Source organism: Rhinolophus ferrumequinum, chromosome 4 (assembly GCF_004115265.2).
Source record: "Rhinolophus ferrumequinum isolate MPI-CBG mRhiFer1 chromosome 4, mRhiFer1_v1.p, whole genome shotgun sequence".
Lineage (NCBI taxonomy): Eukaryota > Metazoa > Chordata > Mammalia > Chiroptera > Rhinolophidae > Rhinolophus > Rhinolophus ferrumequinum.
The window spans coordinates 1,642,119-1,662,596 of record NC_046287.1 but is presented as its reverse complement, the minus strand read 5'-3'; the positions used below and the strand labels follow the sequence as shown (position 1 = coordinate 1,662,596).

The window sequence follows — 20,478 nt, the reverse complement described above, 5'->3', positions numbered from 1 at the left end:
TTCCAGCTGGGAAGAAAATGCCAGATTCCTAGGCCGTGAGGCAGGAAGGGCTCAGTACACGACGGGATAGCCTGTCACCGTGTCAGTCTTGTGACTGCTCACTGTAGCAGAGCTGTGTTTAAGGAGATGCAGAGTGGTTTTCTGTGCCGAACATTCCAAAACTAAAGCTGTGCTGTGTTTGAGATCCCCTGCCCGAATTCTAAGGTGGAACCTGCGCGACAGGATGGAGAAAGGAAAGCCAGTGTCCTGCGGGGCAGCAGGCGGGGTCTCTGCTCCCGCTCCTCACATAGAACGCAGGACATGGTGAGGCCAAAAAGGAACACCCACGGAGCCAAAGGGAGGGGAGTCATACCACTATACTTTCGCTGGCGGCTGGGTTGGAGACACAGGAACCAGGAGCAACACAATTCTCAACCCTCATTGCGCCGCTTGCAGGTTCAGCCACCATCTTCTTGCTAGCTCCCTCCTTTTTTTGCTAGCCTAGCCACGGCAATTATATTCATGGCTAATGGCTCACTGGTTACAGCTGATGGCCAACTAGCCACAGCTGATGGCCATTTGATCACAGTCGATGGCCATTTACTATCTGAGCCAGCACCTTTCTATGTGAGGCCGAGAGCCTGGAAACTGCTTTTTGGGGCTCTGTCCCCACACTCCACCCCTACAGGGTCTCGCCTCACAATCTACGCGACAAGCGTTTTCCGCGAGGGGCCCTGTGCGAGGAGCCTGGAGGTGAATGCTATTTCCTGGACACAGCCAAGCTCTCTGGTCACAGCCAGGGTTTCTCAGGGCACCACCAGTACTTCTGGGCACAGCCAGACTTCCTGGACTTCTTAGGGTACCACTAGTCTCCCCAGGCACACGAGGGCCTCTCAGGGCGCTGCCACTCTCTCTGGACACAGCCAGACTTCCTGGACACAGCCAGGGCTCTCAGGGCACTGCCACTCTCTCTGGGCACAGCCAGACTTCCTGGACACAGCCAGGGCTCTCAGGGCACTGCCACTCTCTCTGGACACAGCCAGACTTTCTGGACACAGCCAGGGCTCTCAGGGCACTGCCACTCTCTCTGGGCCTCTCAGGGTACTGTGCTGGAACAACAGCGGCTCACAGTCAAGGTGCTTACATATTCTTGATGGTGGCCGGTCAAGACACAAAAGCAAACATCCCCCAGTTCCACTACATGGTGGTATGTTCCCAAACATACAGTCAAGCTGTCCATTAAATCAGGGATGGAAGGCAATTCCTCATAGTCCATAGTCATTCGCCAGGGCTGTCCTGGGGGTGAGGGATGACCTTGACCTCGCCCTCAGCTCCCACGGAGGACTCAGCAAGTGTTTCCTCCTGGGACTACAAGTCCTGCATCCGGGCTGCCTCAGCAAGCACTTCCCAGCCCACGGGGCCGTAAGGACCTTCGCTTTCTCAGGCCTCTGCTGGTTGGGGAACCGTCCACGTCTTCCCACCCCTCCACGGGGTTCCAGCTCTCAGGCAGCTGCTCCTCCTGGTCTTCCTGCAACTGAGTGTTCATATGCACAAACTGCTCCACCGTCCTTCTGAGAGCTTTGGCCGGCACCGTACCCTGCTCGCTGCGCCATTTGTCGTGCGGGGGATCCTGCCGACTTCACCATGTGTCATGCAGGACGGCCTGCGGGGTCTCCAGTCCCGCTCCCCACATAAGAACGCAGGATATGGCTAGGCCAAAAAGGAACACCCATGGAGCCATAGGTAGGGGAGTCACACCACTATACTCTCGCTGGCGGCTGGGTTGGAGACACAGGAACCAGGAGCAACACAATTCTCAACCCTCACTGCGCCGCTTGCAGGCTCAGCCACCATCTTCTTGCTAGCTCCCCCCATTTTCTACTAGCCTAGCCACGGCAGTTATATTAGTGCCCAATGGCTCACTGGTTACAGCTGACGGCCAACTAGCCACAGCTGATGGCCATTTGATCACAGTCGATGGCCATTTACTACCTGAGCCAGCACCTTTCTATGTGAGGCCGAGAGCCTGGAAACTGCTTTTTGGGGCTCTGTCCCCACAGCCAGACAACCCTGTGTGCAAACACCACTGTAGCTGATCATCAGGCAAAGCCATGCATATGCTCAAAAGTACATATTGTTGAAACTTCAGCCCCCGCTTCAGCAGTACTATGGTTCTCATGTGAGTTCTATGAATTACCACAGCCGTACTTGCTTATTTCATCTGTGCCCTGCAGTGCCCTCTAGGCTGGAGACCTGAGGGCTGAGAACACAGCGCACAGCTGCCCTCCAGGAAGCTGATAATTCATTCATCAGGGGAGTTTTGGGAGCTGCAGGCTCCTTCACTGATTTCCCTGTTTATCTCCCCTGTGGCAATGCCTGGGACCCCACACACCTGGGCTCCATGTGGCTGACACTTTAATCCAGGCCTCCTGTTGTAGAAACCCGCGCTTGTCTGTGACTCCATGTGTATCATTCTGAGTCCTCAGCACACAGTAATGCATTTACTCCCACTCGGTTCCCTCTTTAGTCTGTCATATTCAAGAGGTCAGTGACGGAGGGAGACTTACAGAACACTGTCTTTGTTTTATTAGACGGTTTTGCTGTTATTTAAATAAGTTTGCATTTGCTGCACTGTAATGACCTTTGAGGAATGAATTTCTTGATAAATAGAATTTTATATTTTGTTCATATGGCCAAAGTAGCTAGATGACATCAGTCAAAATAATATGGTTGGACCCTATGTTTTCATAGTTCTTAGAAAGTAAAATTGGAAAGTACTGTTCAAATGCCTTGATTGTTCTCTTAGATCCATGTACAGAATGAACAGAACAGCTGAGTACGATCATGCTCACTACAGCGGAAAGACGGGGTGGGAGCAGCAAGACTGACCAGGCCCTGCTCTCTGCTCTCTGGTCCTCAGTGTAAAATTCAGGCTGTCGGGTACTCGGGGGAGGCGACATTTGGAAGCAGCCGGTGCTAATGTTCACACTTCCCACACACATGACCAGTGACTGGAGGTCAGTGTCACAGTATCCTTCCCAGCCGCCAGTGCGTGTGTCTGTATTTCTGAATATTATCTAATGATAGTCATTTAGTTCCTCAAGAAATACTGCATAGGATGAGAAGGTTAATACGCTGGGGTTCTCCTTTGGAAGCAACTTAAAATCTAAAGATAAATAGGAGAAACAATGAGTGCCTTCAATAATGAGTTGGGATGCGTGAATGACAAAAGAGAGGTTCAAACAAAGTGCTTCAGAAACCGGGCGGGGAGCAAGCCTCTGAAAGAGGAGATGACATAGAGGAAGCCACGTTGATCAACAAACAAACGTGGAATAAATTCACCCCGAAACTGAGCCACAGGAACTGGCCGCCGCAGAGATGCGGATCAGGGCAGTGGTCTTGGTGCCTCAGGAGGCTGAGCGACCTGAAGGCAGTGCGTCCCAGGACCAAGGACTCTTTGTATCCATGTGGTCATGACGGCCTGGACCCACGGGGCCACGTGACAGTGGAAAAGAACTCGTCTGCTTTCCCAGCATCTCCTCTCGGGCAGGAACAGGCTAGAAGCTGGTGTATAGGATGTGACACTGTTCTTAGAACTCACAGCCCAATACTGGAAATCAATAGGCAAGAAAGATTCTATTTTTATCTGCTCAATTCAAAACAGAACAAAACAGCGATACATCTAGATGTCTGGGTATTCTCAACAGCTGGTACCAGGGAGAGCCTCCGATTGCAGGCAAACCTGAAATGAGGGGCAGCTTTGAGCTGTGTACACAGGGCGGTAATTCCCCTCCGGTCTGGGGAAGGCTGCTCACTCTGGCACACAAGTCTGGGAAGGAAGCTGCAGCAAAGGGGGCCCCATGCAAAGGGATGGAGGTGGAAAGCTTGTTATGTTTGGGGACGTCATCTAAAGTGACACGTGAAAGATTCTGAAAGCCTCGGGGACCTCAAATCATCGTCCTGGCCTGAAGCTTTCCTTCCTTCCAGTGTGGATTAAAACAGTGGGCCCTGACTAAGGTGTGTCAAATAGATGGGATGCAGACTTGTTTTGCTTCCCAGAAGTGCAGCGTCCCTGGATGCTGTTGCTATGAGCACGGTCCACTGTCTGGCTCCCGAGCCCTCACTGGCACTTCCTTGCAAAGAGTCACTTGCTTTCTGTGACATCGTGTTGTCTGTGAGTTCAGCCCCCCTAGAAATTGCACTCAGAGAAAGCAAATCCCGTCTGTTGGTATTCAGATGTGTTCCTTTAATATGCACAGATCTGGACACTTACATCCACTGCCGCTTAATGCTAATAGGAGTTTCCCCGGCATTCAAGTGGGTCTGATCCATCTGACATTTTGTGACCATTTGTTAATACTCAAGAAACTTTCAGAATTCACTGCCAAATACCCCTGATTTTAGCCCAAAGTAAAAGCAGATGGTATTTCTAAATCTCTCATGGCTCAGGGTGTTTACCCGTCTCATTTTATTTTCAGCAATAAGTACCAATAATCAGAAAGCAAATACGAAGTTTGAATATTTGGTTTGTAGATTTTGTAAAAATGTAGAAATTTGTTCGGTTCTAAGCCTCAGATCAATATTTAGTACTGATACAAACTGGCACTGTGAAAAGGTGACCTTAAAAGAGGGACCTCCAAGGGGGGAACGTGTGCGCGCGTGCACGGGTGACCTTATGACAGGAGATATCGTTACACAGTTTCCACTGATGGCACTGGTCCCAAACCTACCCACACTGCTCTAGGTGTGTCCAGCGTGTGGCATCCCTGCAATCTGGGGGATGTGGAGTTTGACATTTCTACTGGCACAGTGCATTTCTACGGAATAAGCAAGAAAATGGAACTTTATTAAATTTCCAAATCACAGAATCCATTTCTAAAATTGCACAAGTCTGCATAATTGTAGGAAGTTCTAACCCACGTGACTTGAATATACTTGAAAGTTAGAAATGTTCAACCTCTGCATTTGTTGTGATGTTTAGGTGGATCTGCTGACATCTATCACCTGTGTCACCCAGTCGGAAAAGTCACCACTAAAAACCAGGGTGGTTTACTTAGATTTCAGTCGACCTGGCTTGTTGCAGTGTCAGAGACAAATCCACAGTGAGGCGTGATTCGGAAGGCTCATCTAAACTTTGGCAAAACCCTACCTACGGATAAGATTCCATGACTGAAATGTAACTTCATGTAACTGCGTCCCAGAAAGGACAAGTAGAAGTGTTAGCAGCAGTAATAGCTGTGGGACTGAAGGAAACCCAGTCATTCAGCAGCTGGGTTCAGGATATGCCCTCTACTAGAAACAAACCCATGGAACACACTTTGTGATCTCAGAACTGTTTTACAACACAGACCAGGCCATCTGTGCATAGCACTTAGAAACCTTCTAGAAACAGCTGCATGGAGAGGCTGGTCCTGCTATGACCCTGCAGTGGGATAAACTGTGGGACTTGCCTGGCCGGCACACTGCCATGCATGTGTGACTGTGTGGTGGGCAACTCACGCTTCCCTCACCCCCGGGGGACTTCAGACCATCAGCTGAGCTCACAACGAGCCTTGGCCACTTTCTGTCCTGAGATCTCACTGGAGGGGCTGTTAGCAGGAGACTCTGACCCAGAGGCCCCTTCCGGATGCCTGGCTCTTATCAACCCTGAGATGCGACCTCTGCTGTGACACTCAGTGCACTGGACACTCAGGCGGCCTTTCTACTGCTCCTGTGTTTTAGCCGCATTTGTTTGGCGGATTTTATTCCTTCTAACCTGACGCTGGAGAAGACTGTTAAAAGAGATACGCTATGTGGGACATTCTAACCAAAATACAATAACGGTTTATACATAAAAACGATAATACAGCTTTCGTTACAGGTGGAACACCATCAGGTTACAAGCCAGTGATTTTCAAAGCTCCTGATGCAAAGCACTCATTTTGCAAACGAGGTGTGATCTCCAGACCCAGTGCCCTCTGCTGCAGTAGGGGTGAAAACTCCGCAGTTCTGGGAGTTTACAGGATTCCTACTCCATCGTTCAGCTCATCTCACAGGCCAATTTGAGTAACACTCTTTTATGGTAGAATGTGTGACATAGAGAGCAGAGCTGGGGAACACTCAGCCTGCACTGATTTTTTTGATTCTGCTACTGAGTCTCTGTGGGGACAGAGCCCCAAAAAGCAGTTTCCAGGCTCTTGGCCTCACATAGAAAGGTGCTGGCTCAGGTAGTAAATGGCCGTCGACTGTGATCAAATGGCCATCAGCTGTGGCTAGTTGGCCGTCAGCTGTAACCAGTGAGCCATTGGGCACTAATATAACTGCCGTGGCTAGGCTAGCAGGAAATGGGGGCTAGCGAGAAGATGGTGGCTGAGCCTGCAAGTGATGCAGTGAGGGGTGAGAATTGTGTGGCTCCTGTTTCCTGTGTCTCCAACCCAGCCGCCAGCAAGAGTATAGTGGTGTGACTCCCCTACCTATGGCTCCGTGGGTGTTCCTTTTTGGCCTAGCCATGTCCTGTGTTCTTATGTGGGGAGCGCGACTGGAGACCCCTCAGGCCGCCCCACATGACAGTCTCTCAAAAACAACTTGAAGCAGTTGGTGAATTACCTATTCTGCAGTAATACCTGTCCTCACTGTGGGAAAACGGGTGAAAATGTCAAGTTCTGCAAATGTGTGAGTGACAGTATTGGCAGCTCATACTTGAACTAAAAGACAATGGAGCGATGGCTTCAGGATCTCTCTCTCTCTCTCTCCCTCTCCCTCTCCCTCTGCCCACCTGATTAAAATCATATGATTTACAATTTATAGCTTTCTCCCTAATTCTTTCGCTCTTTGGTAATCTGCGCTCTCGGATCCAGCTAAATGGCAGATTACGAAATGCACAAGTAGGACTGATTGATAGAAACTAAACCAGGCCGCACGTGTACCCTCCGCGGTTCTCCCTCCAGACTTGAACAGAACGATCTCTGACTGGCACTACCTTCATTTCCTAGGTGAGATCACGGGCTACAGAATTGCCCCTGAAAACCATGTAGGGATGTTGGTTTCAGCTGAAGCCAAACGTTAGCAACCAAGCAAACCAGCACGCAGAAAACCACAGAGCCTGTGGGCCTGACATCCTGGTGTAGGGTCCGCTGGATAATGATAATAATGTTATTTTAATCAGTCTCTATTTTGTTTTGAAGTGTGCGGGGCTGCCCTCCTCCCAATGTCTTTGTTCGTTTTGCAGTCTGCAGATTTTCTTACCCTCCTTTGCCACTGCTTATACTCAGCGGAATAATAATAACTCCCTGCTTCTCGTCTCTCTGAGTGCATAGACCTTCAGGGTTTCTCCTGTAGGAGACCCTGCCTCTTTTCTACTCTTTATTCTCCATTTAATCTCAGCCCCAAGATCATTGCTGGCCTGGAGCAAATCATCATTAAATTATAGTCGAAGAAATAAAACCATCTCAGAGATAACGGATTTGGAAATGCTTTGAAAATACAGCGCGTATGACTGCTATGTGAGCTTGATTTAGTTCTCCTCATGTGCGTCGTGTTCGGGGAGTGAGGAGACGTCTGAGATGCGACACTACAGAAGCATGGAGGTAGTTACCCAGCACTCTGTGGTCACGTAGAGGAAAGCTCGCTACACGGTGTGTCTATAAGAAAACCCAGGCTGGAGGAACCATTCAAATGCCTCGCATGCAGAGGATATCACACAGTAGGGTCACAGGAAACATAGAACCTGAAACTAAAGTCGGACGTGGACTTCAAATTGCACTTAATGCTCTTTTTCCTTCCACGTTCTGACATATTACTGTTGAGATTTGGGTTAAAGGCTCTAAGTGAAACTGAGTGAATATTTTACTCGTATATGGTGAACAGCTGTAATTGGTCTAAGACTTTGAATGTTTTGAAAAGAATTTGTTACACGAGTATGCATTTGCTGAAGTTATACAAGTGAAAAATGGATTGCTCTCCATGAGCTTCTAACTTGGAAATCATCATGTGTATACTTATTCAAATTAGGACAGGAAAGTACCACAGGATGCTGCTGACACTTCCTTCTGTTGGGCCCTGGGCTGAGGTGAAGCCCTCTGGAAAGTCATCCTCTGCTTTCTTTAGGAATTTAGGGCCAGTTCCTCAGAGAACTGGAACAACCATGGGACAGGGAAGATTTGCTGTTAGAAATCTTTATTCCCACACATGCCCCCCAGTCTTTGCATCTGGTTTCTGATGTGTACAGTTATCTCCTCAACCAGTAAGAGCACTTCTTTGCCAGGCTTTCAACAGAGGGTGCAACCTCAAATGAGATGTCTCACTAAAAACTCAAATGGAAAAAGATGTATTAAGGCTCAAAGGTGAGTCTCACCAGTGGTGTTTGTCCAAATCCACAGTGAGATTGAACGGATTCCATACAGTGACCTCACAGTGCAGCCGCTGCAGCATCTCTTGTCCTAGGCCCGAAGCCCCTCCTTTCAGAGCGGTGACAGGCTTCAGAACAACCTCAGAATGACCTGATGGCGTCTAGAGCCAGGTGGCCCCCTCTTCTTGAAGATGGGATTGTGTTATTGTGTGCACATTTCTGGAACGTACATCTTGTACCTCTCACCTCGGAAGGGGCGGGATCTCTGTGGCAAGCCTAGGTGTGGCCCCTCGGGCTCCCTACTGGTCACTGTCATTGAGATTGGAGCCGGGGCCATCTCCTATGGCTGTGCAGTGCACAAAGCACAGGGGCCGGGAGCAGCAGAGCTCTAGCTGTGTGTGTGCTATGTTCTCTGATGACATTCACGGGTCTGAGGCACCCTCCGCAGCCCTGAGGACAGCCAGCCCCTGCATCTGTGCCTGTGTCGGGTCAGGTGTGGGGAGGCGAGCTGGCCTTTGGTCACAATCAGCTTAACTGATATAGCTGTCTGGAAAAACTGCCAAGGCAACAAAAACCAGCCAAGTCTGGCATGACTTTTCTGCCCTGCCCTCTTAGGAACCTTGAGGCAGGGATATTGGTCAAACAGGATACCTCGCCGCAGAGCTCAGTTTCTCCCTCCCTGCTCTGCAAAGTCACCTTGCTGACAATAGATTTAGTGCACACCCAGGGGAACACAGCGCTGCTGAATGCCGTCGTACACAGAAATAGAGAGGATCCCTCTAAATTCTCCCAAAATGGTGACGTTAAGCCCTAGTGTTATGGGGCAGTGAGTGCACAGTTTCTCTACTTTGTGCGAAGCACTGGCAGCCACATGCTGTCTTCTGGAAGTGATGGCCAGAGCCTCTGCATCCACTGCAGCCGGAGTCCAGACTCTGGGGGAGCTTCCGGTTCTGCGTGGAGAGTGTCAGAACCCACAGTGGTGCCTTTCCTTGTCTTTCCAAACCCAACACAGACGCTCCCGTGTGGGTCCCTCCTAGGACTTCCTATTCTGTTGATTTTATAAGATGTGCTTCCTGTCACCTTGAGGAAGGGAGAGGGAGAGAGCGGGCAGGAGAGGTGACGGGGGAGGGAGAGAGGGAGGTGACAGAATGGAGGGAAGGGGAGGAGATGGTGAGTGAAGGGAGGCTCAGAGACAGACAGAGCAGGACTGATGCCTGCCTGGCAGGTCTCCTCTGCACCACACAGCACCTGGCTTCTGTGAAAGAGAACGTCAGGTGTGCCTGACACGTGTTAACGTGAGGGGAGCAGACTATTGAGGACCGTCATATGGGTGTAAGGACCACCACGGTGGGAAAGCAGCCTGGGCCGGTGGGGTTCCACCAAGGAGAAGTGGATGGAAGTTACTAACGGGAAATAGGGGTTCTCGCTGGAGGCAGGCCAGGTGATCAGCCCTCACCTGGGGGAGCGGGGGCTGAGGAACATCATCCGATATTGAGGGTGGGGGTTCCAAACAGACTGGGGGGGGGGCTTCTTGCTAAAACTAAATTTTACAAGGAGGTGCACAGATGGCTTAGGAGACGTTTCCCGAGCCTGATAATGGTTGTCAAGCAAAGAACCTTTGTCTCCACGTACTCCATCCCGCAACTCATGAAAGGTCCTCCTCATTGGTCAGCTGCTGCCCTTGAAGCTTGTTGGACACCGCGTCTACCAATCACCTCACATTTCAGATCCTCCGTCGGTACTTTTTACGTCCCGGTGACTATCGGTCTTCACCCCAACTTCATCTTTGGGCTTTTTCTGTCCCCGCTGAACATCCTTTTCAGCAGCGGCTCAGCCACCCTGAGGCGGAGACCTGCAGTCTCGTGTCTCCTGTCCGCCCCGTCGTCAGGGCGCCCTCCTCTGAGCGCGTCTTCGGCCGACTGCAGGCCGGCGGTATCTACACGTTGGTCCAAACACAATTCCAGTGTCCATGCTTGAAATGGAGCTGGTGCCTCATAATGGTCCTTCCTTTGGAATTTTACAAACAGTTTAATCCACAGGAATCCCTATTCATCTCCATCCCAAAATTATCTTCCTTTCTTTTGGCTTTTATTTGGATATAGAATAACAAGATAAGTAACATACAATTCCAAAAAGAATAATAAAAGGAGTAAGTGGGGAACCATATTTCATATTTGAAGTATAACTTATGTTCTTGCGAAAAATGAACAAGTTAAAAAGAAAAACTATGCCAAATAAATAATATAAGTGGGAAAAATTCTAATAAATTATGCATCTGATGCTGTTATTCACTTGACGATAAAGGTCAACAAATTTTGAGTCTAATACGTTTATAAACGACAGATTCTCCAAAAAGTTCTTGTTGGATTTACTTTTGTGTTTAGCTGGCCACTGCGGCTCCCCAGACCCAATCGTGAACGGTCACATCAGTGGAGACGGATTCAGCTACCGGGACACGGTGGTGTATCAGTGCAGTCCTGGCTTCCGGCTCGTGGGAACCTCTGTTCGGATATGTTTGCAAGACCACAAGTGGTCTGGACAAACTCCAGTGTGTGTTGGTGAGTACACTTGGCTCGGTCACATGTTCTCTATTTCTAAGCCAGAACACAGACATGTTTCATCTTCATAGTAAAACAGAACAGAGAGCTCTCCTGCAAAAGACAGTGTGGGCACTCTTCCACATGTCTTGGGGACTCCCCTGTGTCTTGGGGACGCCCCCCTCCCATTCTGCTTTCTCCACTGCCTCCTCTGGTCTCCTGCCCACACTTCATTTGCTCATTAACTCATCTCCAGTAGGTCCCAGGAGGACGACGGCTGCATTCATTTCCCTGACTCATCACAGGGAAACAGGAGCTAATTATGGGCTGAAGGTGAAGATGCCTTCTGACTCTGCAGGCTGCCTTTGCAGAGTCCCCCAAATAGCCACACCCCTCTCGTCTTCTGTGTGGCTGGCATTTCTATAGCTGATGCATCAAGCATCCTGTTTTATGTGCACCCCTTCCTTCAGTAGAAAGAGGTGAGATTGTGTGTAATGATCACCCTTGAACTTTATAACTTCAAAGGTAAGTACTGACTAGTATTCTTAGAGGAGGTCGCACCCTCTAGTACAAATTTGTTTTAAACAAATTGTTTTCTTCCTAACATGCTCTTTATTTCCCTGTGAATTAAACAAAGGGAATGTTGATCGTATGATGACAGGGATTTTCTGTGACAGTGTAGTGGCCGATGTATAAGGTTCAGAAGTGAAAACTTTACTTAGAAGAAAAAATTGGTGACAAGATAAATGGGGAGAAAAACACAAGTTTTATGACTGTGAAGTATTTCTTTTGAAAGGGCCAATAAGGATGTGTTGATGCTTTGTGTTGCTCTTATTTTGGGCATGACATAATGCCAGTGTGCTTCATTTCAAAAGCTCATATAATAAGGATTGTCAGGGAAAACACTACTGAGCTTGCACACTTTTTTTTGTTGTTGTTGCTTATTTAATGATGCTTAAATTGTTTTGGGGATAATTCATACATGCACAATTTAAATTATCAGCCAACTCCCTATAACATTTTCAAATGAGAGTGCCACCAAATTAGCTGTTGTTGTACGAAGGGGAAAATATACAAAACTCATAATTAATACAAGAATTTTAGCATCTCTTGTTTTTCACTGTTTTGTTTGAAAATTACTTGACATTCTGTCATAACGTGAGTAACAATAATTATTATGACGCAGTAAGCACACTTTCCAGGTGTAGATTATTTTCCACAATTATAACAAAAGCCTGTGGGCTCAGGGCATGGTTTTTTTTCCCGACATCCCCTTCTAAATATGATCTGTACCATGTCTGCCTAGTTGTAAACCCCTTGATCCATGCATTCGACTTACCTGCATATTTATTACTAAGGAACTCCCAATGGGAGAGATGACTTGCCTGTTTGCTGACAATGACACCGACCTGTTTTCCTCCACAGCCATCACATGTGGTCACCCTGGGAACCCGGCCCACGGGCTCACCAATGGCAGTGAGTTCAATCTGAACGACGTGGTGAACTTTACCTGCAACACCGGCTACGTGCTGCACGGGGCGCCCCGAGCCCAGTGCAGGAGCAGCAGCCAGTGGAGCAGCCCTCTGCCCACCTGTCGAGGTACGAGAAGCTCCGGGTGAGCTCTTGGCTGAGGCGGGAGCGGGCTGATAAAGTCAGACCCACCTGCTGAGTACAGGGTGACACTTACCCAGGGTACAGGACTCCTAACGCTTCCCAGTGCGCTGAGAACACGTTTCTGAGAACAATGCACAGGTCTCTCCATGCCCATTGTCCTGTTGTTGGACAGTCAAGCAAAAACAAACAAACAAACAAAAACCTCTAGGATTCTCTGCGTTAAAGACAGCGCACCTTCAATTTCTCTTTTCATTCCTCCATTCACTCGTTCACTCCTATGTATCAATTTAGCATCTTTGGCCCATCTGCTTCTAGACTTAGGATGCTTTGAAGAAGTTCTAGTTGCTTTTAAATCTCCAGTTTTTCACTCATTTCTTTAAAAATTGTCACATGGCCTAGGCTAAATTCTGAATTTCCAAGAAGGTGCTGTTTTGTAGTTTCTGTATTTCCAGACATTCACGCTCATAATATTAACGGTTTCACTTCAATTACTTTCCATTAAAACACCTGACGGAAAGTGAGTCAGACGTTGGTGTGAAGGTGAAGTGACACTTATGGTGGAGGTGCGGCAGTGAAGCCAGACAGGTGACTCCCCTGCTCTGACAGCCACCCACTCCCCATTGCTCCCCCAAGGCGGCTGTTTCCACATGACAACAGGAGAATGGGAACTGAGTGATTTTATTTTAATGGCATTTGTGTGCAACTTGGCTGCCAAACCATAGGGTGACAGCTCAGCTGTGCACTGGAGGCTGTGGATTCTGCTCAAAGACGAGGCCAAATCCCTACCCCACTTCCTGTGTGGCACTACTGTTAGGGTCTGACGTTTGGGGCTGCACAAAGGCCCCCCTCAAACTTGCCTCACGCACCCAGCAGAGACACAGGGCAGAAGGGACAGTCTGGGGGTGACCGGGCAGAGTTGGGGCCACAGCCAGACGTGCAGCTGCACAGGGACACGTGTCCCCTGGCTGCCTCAGTGCCAGTATCCGAGGGTGAGCAGCTTCCAGTTTAGCTAAAAATGGCTTTAAAACGGAGGGAGGACAGTTATGTTCTCCACAGAAACTACTTTCTTCTTCCTCCATTACTTCCTCCCCGCCTCCACTTACGCTCAGAATTAAGGGGCAAGTGTCTGACACGCTGAGCTGGGGCTGACATTTCTTCCACGTAGGTGTTGCCATCACAGCGAGAATTAGAGGAACTATATTATAAAACACTCCGCTAGAGCACAATTCAGCAGATTTCCCAGGTGAACGTTTACCAGTGACAACGTCCAGGTCCGTTTTCATGAGCAGAAGGTCAGTGGCTGGACACAGGGGCTTTGGAACTCGGCCGACCTGGCTTTGGCTCTGCGCTTTGTGCTCGGCGAGCAGAGTGCATCCGGCCCAGCTGTGGCCTGAGGAGACACCAGGATGGGCTGGGTGCCTGCCGGTCCTCAGGGGCTGCCAGTCCTCAGAAATCTGAGGTGCCTGGGGGTCACAGCATGCCAGTTCGCTCAACTTCTTCCTTTAACAATAGCACTTTCCCAGCATAAGCCTGCTGTGGAGTTCATTTAATTCATAATCTCTCATTCTTTACATTTGAGTTCATACATTCTAAGATTACACTTAAATTTAGTCAATAGACCAGATGTTCATACGGAATGTAGAAAGTGAACGATACGTTTTCTGTATTATTTTCCTCAGGATAAAATGCCATCAAGTCTGGTTTTTCCCCTCACTTTCTGTAGAGTGGGTAAATAATTTTGTAATTAAACAAAATTATAGATTGACGTGCAGTAGAAATAACACGGAGGCCCCGTGTACCCTTCACGCACGGCCCCCGATGGTGATGTCTTAGGAAACCGGAGCAACAGTCACAGCCGGGGCAGTGACGTGGGTGTGGGCAGAGCACACCAGCACCGCGGGACCGTTCCCACCAATGACCACACCCACCTCCCTTCCCTGCTGTTCACCCCTGGAAGCCCCGTCTGGGGACCATCTTTACCCTAGTCTCACTTGAAGGATGTTATGTAAGGAAATAGGATCACACGCTTTGTAACCTTGGGGTCCAGGCTTTTCCACCCAGTGAGAGTCTCTGTGGAGTCGCCTAAGTTGTCGTGCAGCAGTCCTCGGGTTTGGCGATGTTTTGGTTGCGTTTTCCTGCTGACTGGTGTCCCCTGGCCTGGCTGTCCCACAGTGCGCTTAGCCCTCCTCCCAGGAAGGGCCTCTGGGCTGCTTCTACTTTTTGCCGTTAGAGATAATGCTGCTATGAACAGCCATGTGTGTGTGTTCGTGCAATCGTAAGTACTCATTTCTCTGGGAAGACATGCCCCAGAGTGTACCTGCTGGTTCATGTGGTGTTTGCATGTTCAGTTGTGTAACAAACAGACACAATGTTTCCCGTTCCCGGTTGTTCCCTGACTCCCACCCCAAACCCCCTGTGGCGTTGCCGCTGTGTGTTGATTTCAGCCATTCCGATAGGTGTGCAGGGATGTCTCCTCGTGCGTGACAGTCACACTCCTGATGGCTAAGGTGCTGGACGTCTTTCCACGAGCTTCCGTGCCATCTGCACCTCCTCTTGGTGACATGTCCGTTCATGTCCTTTGCCTATGTTCTAATGAGATGGCTTGGGTTTTGTTTGTTCGGTGTTTAGTGTTGAATTTAAGAATTCTTTGTGTATTCTTTCTGCTAGTCATTGGTCAGATTTGTGATTGACAGATACATGCCGCCAGCCTGTAGCTTGTCTTTGCATCCTGTTCACGAGGTCCTTCGAGCTGCAAAAGCTGTGCATTTACCATCTTTTACTCGTGGTTTCGATGTCAACTCTTTGCCTAAACCTAGGTCTTCAAGATATGTTCCTATATCTTTTTAAAGTGTTAGACTTCTCCTTTTTATATGTTTTAAGTTGGTACTCCATTTAATGTCAGTTTTTGTATAAAGTATGAGGTTTAGGTCAAGGTTTTCTTTTCTTCCTTTTTTATAATTGACCTAATGGATGTTCGGTTGCTCAGGCACCATTAGTTGAAAAGGCTCTTCTTTTGCTCTGAAATAAAGTGCATACCTTAAATATCTTTAACGATGCTTAAAATTGTCCTAAAAGTTTTCAAAAAATTAAAGAGAAATATTGTCCAGAATTGCTCCTGTATTTCTAACCTGATATGAGAAAGTAAAATATTAGACTGAAACTTAGTCTGTAACTAATATTCTAAATTTGACACTTTTAATCACTTTGACCCTATAAAAATCTTGCTGTGTTTACATGTGACTGACCCACTTTTCACGTAAAGATAGACCGTTGATTAGAAAAATTTCTATATTTTCCACATGTAAGTTATTTTTCACAAACACATTTTGTCACAGAGCATTTGTGTTCACTATAAAATGTCCGCAGTATAGCGTGAAGGGTCCACCGGGGAATGAGGGGTGTGCCTGCTCGTTGGGGGACATCCCCGTCCCCCCAGGCTGCTCTCAGGTACAACTGCACTTCTGGCCTCAGCACTGAAGCCACAGCTGCAGCAGTAAAGCTCTGTGGGGGGAGGAACCTAACCCCTGCTCTGAAAACAGTGCTTCTCAGTCCTTGCTTCCCTTCAGTAAATCTCAGTGTCGTTCAGAAAAACTGTGAGGTGCTACCTTACACTTGGTATTGGTTTTCGATGTAGCAGAATGATGCAAAATTGTGATTTATGGATGATAATTATAAACGTCAGATCAATGGCTTATGCCATTTCTTAGGCTGTTCTGCAGATATTGTTTTCTTGCTTTCCCAGCACAGCTGACAGTATCTTAGTTTGTCTGCCTTCCTCAATGAGATGAAGTGGGTCAGGCCAACATTTGGGTTGGACGACCGTGGCCGAGGGTGGAATCCTTCCCAGCTACATGCATTCACTCGGTCCACACGATAAAACTCCAGGGATGCTTGTCGTCACAACACTAAAAACAAAACCAACATTTCCTCTTTGTATTTTAAATACAGGATTAGATCTGTGTAGTCCAAAGAGACTTGTAAGTGCTCCATTCAGTTTAATGAGAATTCAGTTTCACACGTGCTTTTAATGTTAAAAGATATATCCTTCTTGTAAAAAAAAAAAAAAAAAAAACAGAAGCAGACCCCCTAAAAATACACGTGTCATAGGCGTTCGGGAGACCTTGAGACCTGGGCCCGTCACTTCATCCGCCTCAGAGCCCTTTCCTTGGTGGGTCCCTCTGGAAGGGAACTCCCACTTTATAACCAGAAATCTGAAAGCGACGTGTGTGGAGTGTCAGGAAGTGCCCTGCCTGCTGAGGTTGACATTTGGTAATTAATGCATGAAAGGAGGTACATCTAATCTTACTCTGCCCTGGAGGGATGACGTGGTCCACCTGCCCTTTGGTTACTCCAGGCGTTGGAGAGCTGTGCCCTGACTGCAGGCGGCCTGGGTTGTTCCCACATGAAGAAGTTCACAGAAGTAAGTGAACTTGTCTGTGAGCAAAGGACGCTGCTCTGGGACTCGGGACGACTGGGGTGGGGTCTTCACAGCATGATATTGGACAAGTCCGTCACCACTCACTTCCCGGGTCATCAGTTCCATCTCATGACCCACATACGTGCACTAAACCCCTAAGCTCCTTAGATGTGTGTGCGTGCGTGTGTGTGAAAGCCAGTCTACGTGCATGTTTGTTGTTTTTTAAAAATAGTGGTAATTTAAAATCCCATGAACATAATTAAGATAACTATTGAAGTGATGGCTACATATGTAATAGTAAAATGTGGACAAACTGGTTGTTTCTTCTGTGTAATGTCAGGATTCGTTACATTCATTGAGATGCGTGAGCTGATTGGTGTTCAAGTGTAAAGTAAGAACTGTTGGTGCTTGGACACGGATGTTTCAGAAGCTCACTTAAGAACGAAGTATAAAAACTCATGTTTTCAAGCTTTTGTACTTGACACTAGAATAGAAATCACCTCAGGTCCTCATCTGCGTCGGTTTCTGTTACAATGGCATCTCCTGTTGCTTGTGTACCTACTGCCTCTTTGTAGTAGAAAGGACTCAATCTTGTGACTTTTTGTTACTACTGAAACCTCAGACGGGAAATACGGCACAGGGGAGAACACTGCTTATCTGGATAAACACATAGTCTTTTCTGAATACCCTCCATTTTCCAAGCATTCTCATATTCTAATGGCTTGTACCTGTATCACATCTCTGCTTTTTTTAAAAAAGGAGTATGTTTTTGTTAACAATTGATTAATTGTAATTTACACCTTCAAAAATTGTTATACCAAAAGAAAAGCAATTTTAAATAATGACTTCTAAAAATATGTTGAATTCTTGGTTGTTTTTTAAAGAAATGTGTTACAGTCCGTGAGACTGTACAACAGTGTAATTGGTTCTACCTTAGCCAGACTCCTCCGAATTCGTCACGGCACCTTCTGTGGATTCAACAAATGTAACGTGACCTGTACCCACCATCACAGTGTCACACAGAGGAGTCTCACTGCCCTGAAAACCCCCTGTGTTCTGTCCATTCAGCCCCCCCACCCAACCCCGGCAACCACTGGCCCTTTCACTGTCCCCATAGTTGTGCCTTTTCCAGAACGGCAGAGAGTTGGAATCACACAGTGTGCAGCCTGTGCAGACTGGCTTCTGTCACTTATTAATAAGCATTTCAGGTCCTTCCATGTATCTTCATACCTTGAGCGCTCATTTCCTTTTAGCTGAACAATACTCCAGTGTCTGGACGGACCACTGTTTATTTATCCATCTGCTGAAGGGCGTCTCGGTTCTTCCAAGTTCCAGCTGTTATGGCTAAAGCTGCCATAACGTGTGAGCAGGTTTCTGTGTGGACGTCGTATTCACCTCCTTTGGGTGAATACAGGCCCCCACTACCTGAACACAGGGTGTTCCTATGCAGAGTCTCATGGGCGGGAATGGCGGGCAGGGAAGAAGCAGTGACCTCAGGATGTGACCTTAGCACCTTGCTAAGGGACGCGCTGAGTAAGTCGAGACGAAGCGCAGATGCCCAACGACGCTCAGAGCTCTGGGGGCTGGATGCCCAATGCTGAGTGGGGTTCCAGGAAGGAGCCTGTGGGGACCCTCTTACTGCTGGGGTGCTACTGCCTTTGTAACGGCTGAACCCAGTTTTAGCTTTTCACCTTTATTTTATAAAAGCGAAAAATCCTCTTGCTTCCTCTTGGTTAGCTGGAACAGACACTAAGGTAGGTCCTTTGTAAAAGCCAAGTGCTGGATCGCGAACTTTCAAAAGCGGGGGCTCCCTGAGTCAGGGAACGTGATGGGTACTGTGGTGGAGCAGGACCCCCGCCACCTGCCCTCCACAGCGGCTGCGCCCTGTATGTCCCCGCACTGTGGGTGAGGTCCTGTGACTCCGCGTCCTCGCAGCTATCAGTGCTCGGGGCTGAGGCCTCTGCCATCGCAGGTACCTCCTGGTCGTTTTAATTGGCATTTCCCTGATGACAGATGATGGGGACCATCTTCTTATGTGCTTATCTGTCTGCCATCTGTATCTTCTTTGCTGAGGTGTCTCTTAAGGTCTTTGGCTCATTTTTTAGATGGGTTGCTTGTTTCCTTGTTGTTGAGTATTGAGAGCTCTGTGTAGATTTGGAGTACAAGCTCTTTATCAGATGTGTCCTTTATTTTCTCCCTGTCTGCGGCTTGTCTTTTCATTGTCTTGACAATGCTCTTTACAGAGCAGAACTTTTAATTCTGCACATCATTTTAAAAGCTGCTCTTTCAGCCACATGTGAACGGGAGGGGATTGCTGACAAGTGCCGACCTAAGGGTGCGAGTGGATTTGAATCTCCAGATCGTCTCCTACGTCCTTCTGCTGATGTTTTCAATTCCTCTCTATGGCTCTGTTTCCTTTTACTTCCAAACTGACCCCTACATCTGTGTCTCTATATCCCATCCTCACCCGGGATGAGAGGGACCATCAGGGGAAGCTGTGGTCCCTGGTTTCAGAGCAGTTGGGTACGGCACTCCTGGATTTTAGCTCCTCCCCCTCCAGCTGTGGCAGCCCAGAGAGCATTCCATTTCTGGGCCTGCGAAGGGAAGGGTGTCATTACATCAACACTAAGGGCTTCTCTGCCAACGACGCCCTTCTCGTTTACTTCCCATCTTCTGGGCTTCCAGCCGTGTGCTCAGTAACGGCCCCAGGCCTGCCTCTCACATCCCTAGTGGGCGCCTCTGCTCTCACGACCAGGAGAGGCCTATGTCCCAGGAGGAGCATAAGCCCCACGTGAACACAACAGTGTCTGGCATTGCTGCTCATACAGGTGACACACCTGGAACCTACTGCTGCGTCCTGGGCTGACCTGCAGCTCCGAGGGCTGGAGGGGCCCATGCATGTTCTCCAGGTCATATGAATAATTAATCCTTCAAGTTTATTAGACTTTCTCTGTGCACTATTTCCTGTCATTTCAGTGGGTTTGGATGCAGTCTTACTGTGGATGCAAAGAGCTACGGAGCCTTAAAAATATCTGCCTGTGCTTCATAAATGTTTTTGTTGTTGTTTGTTTGTTTGTTTTTACCAAAAGAATTTGAGTCTTTCTTCTCTAAACTCGGAGTTGTTTCAAAAAGCATAGAATATTGTTCCAAGGTACTCAAATGGGTCTTTGAAACCCTCTCGTCTGCCCACACCTTCCTCCTTAGTCCAGAGAGGAAATCCAGGAAAGGGTGGGAGAGGGGTGCCTTCCTCTGCTAGGACCCAGCCACCCAGGGACTGCCTGCCAGACACTTAGGGGCACAGCCGCTTGCTTTCTGGGCCAGAAATATCTGGAAGGTGCAGCTTGCCAGCAGCTGCCTCACTGATGGATGGTGGGGGGGTGAAAGCAGCAGATAGTCAAGGGCTGCTTGTTTTCCTTTGCACCTGCACAGCACACAGCTGCTAATGCCCCCCCGCCCCCCCCCAGGCCAGCAGCGCTCAGCCTCCCGAGTCTGCCCCCTGTACTTTGGCTCCTTCAGAAGGAGGGGAGGGGGTCCCTACATCAGAGGCGGCTCGATTTACGTGTCTATGAGGTGGGGATGGAAGAATTGCTGGGTTTCATTGCACT

At 48.4% G+C, this 20,478-nt stretch overlaps 1 protein-coding gene across 1 annotated transcript in view; it reads left to right on the top strand.

The window, feature by feature from the left end:
• Nucleotides 1-20,478, top strand: part of CSMD1 (CUB and Sushi multiple domains 1) — a 1,609,724-nt gene that overhangs the window by 1,546,228 nt on the left and 43,018 nt on the right. Inside the window, exons 53-54 of the mRNA XM_033104535.1 lie at nucleotides 10,690-10,863; nucleotides 12,268-12,441. Of these exons, the coding sequence (XP_032960426.1) occupies nucleotides 10,690-10,863; nucleotides 12,268-12,441 (348 nt within the window). The remainder of the gene's footprint in view (nucleotides 1-10,689; nucleotides 10,864-12,267; nucleotides 12,442-20,478) is intronic.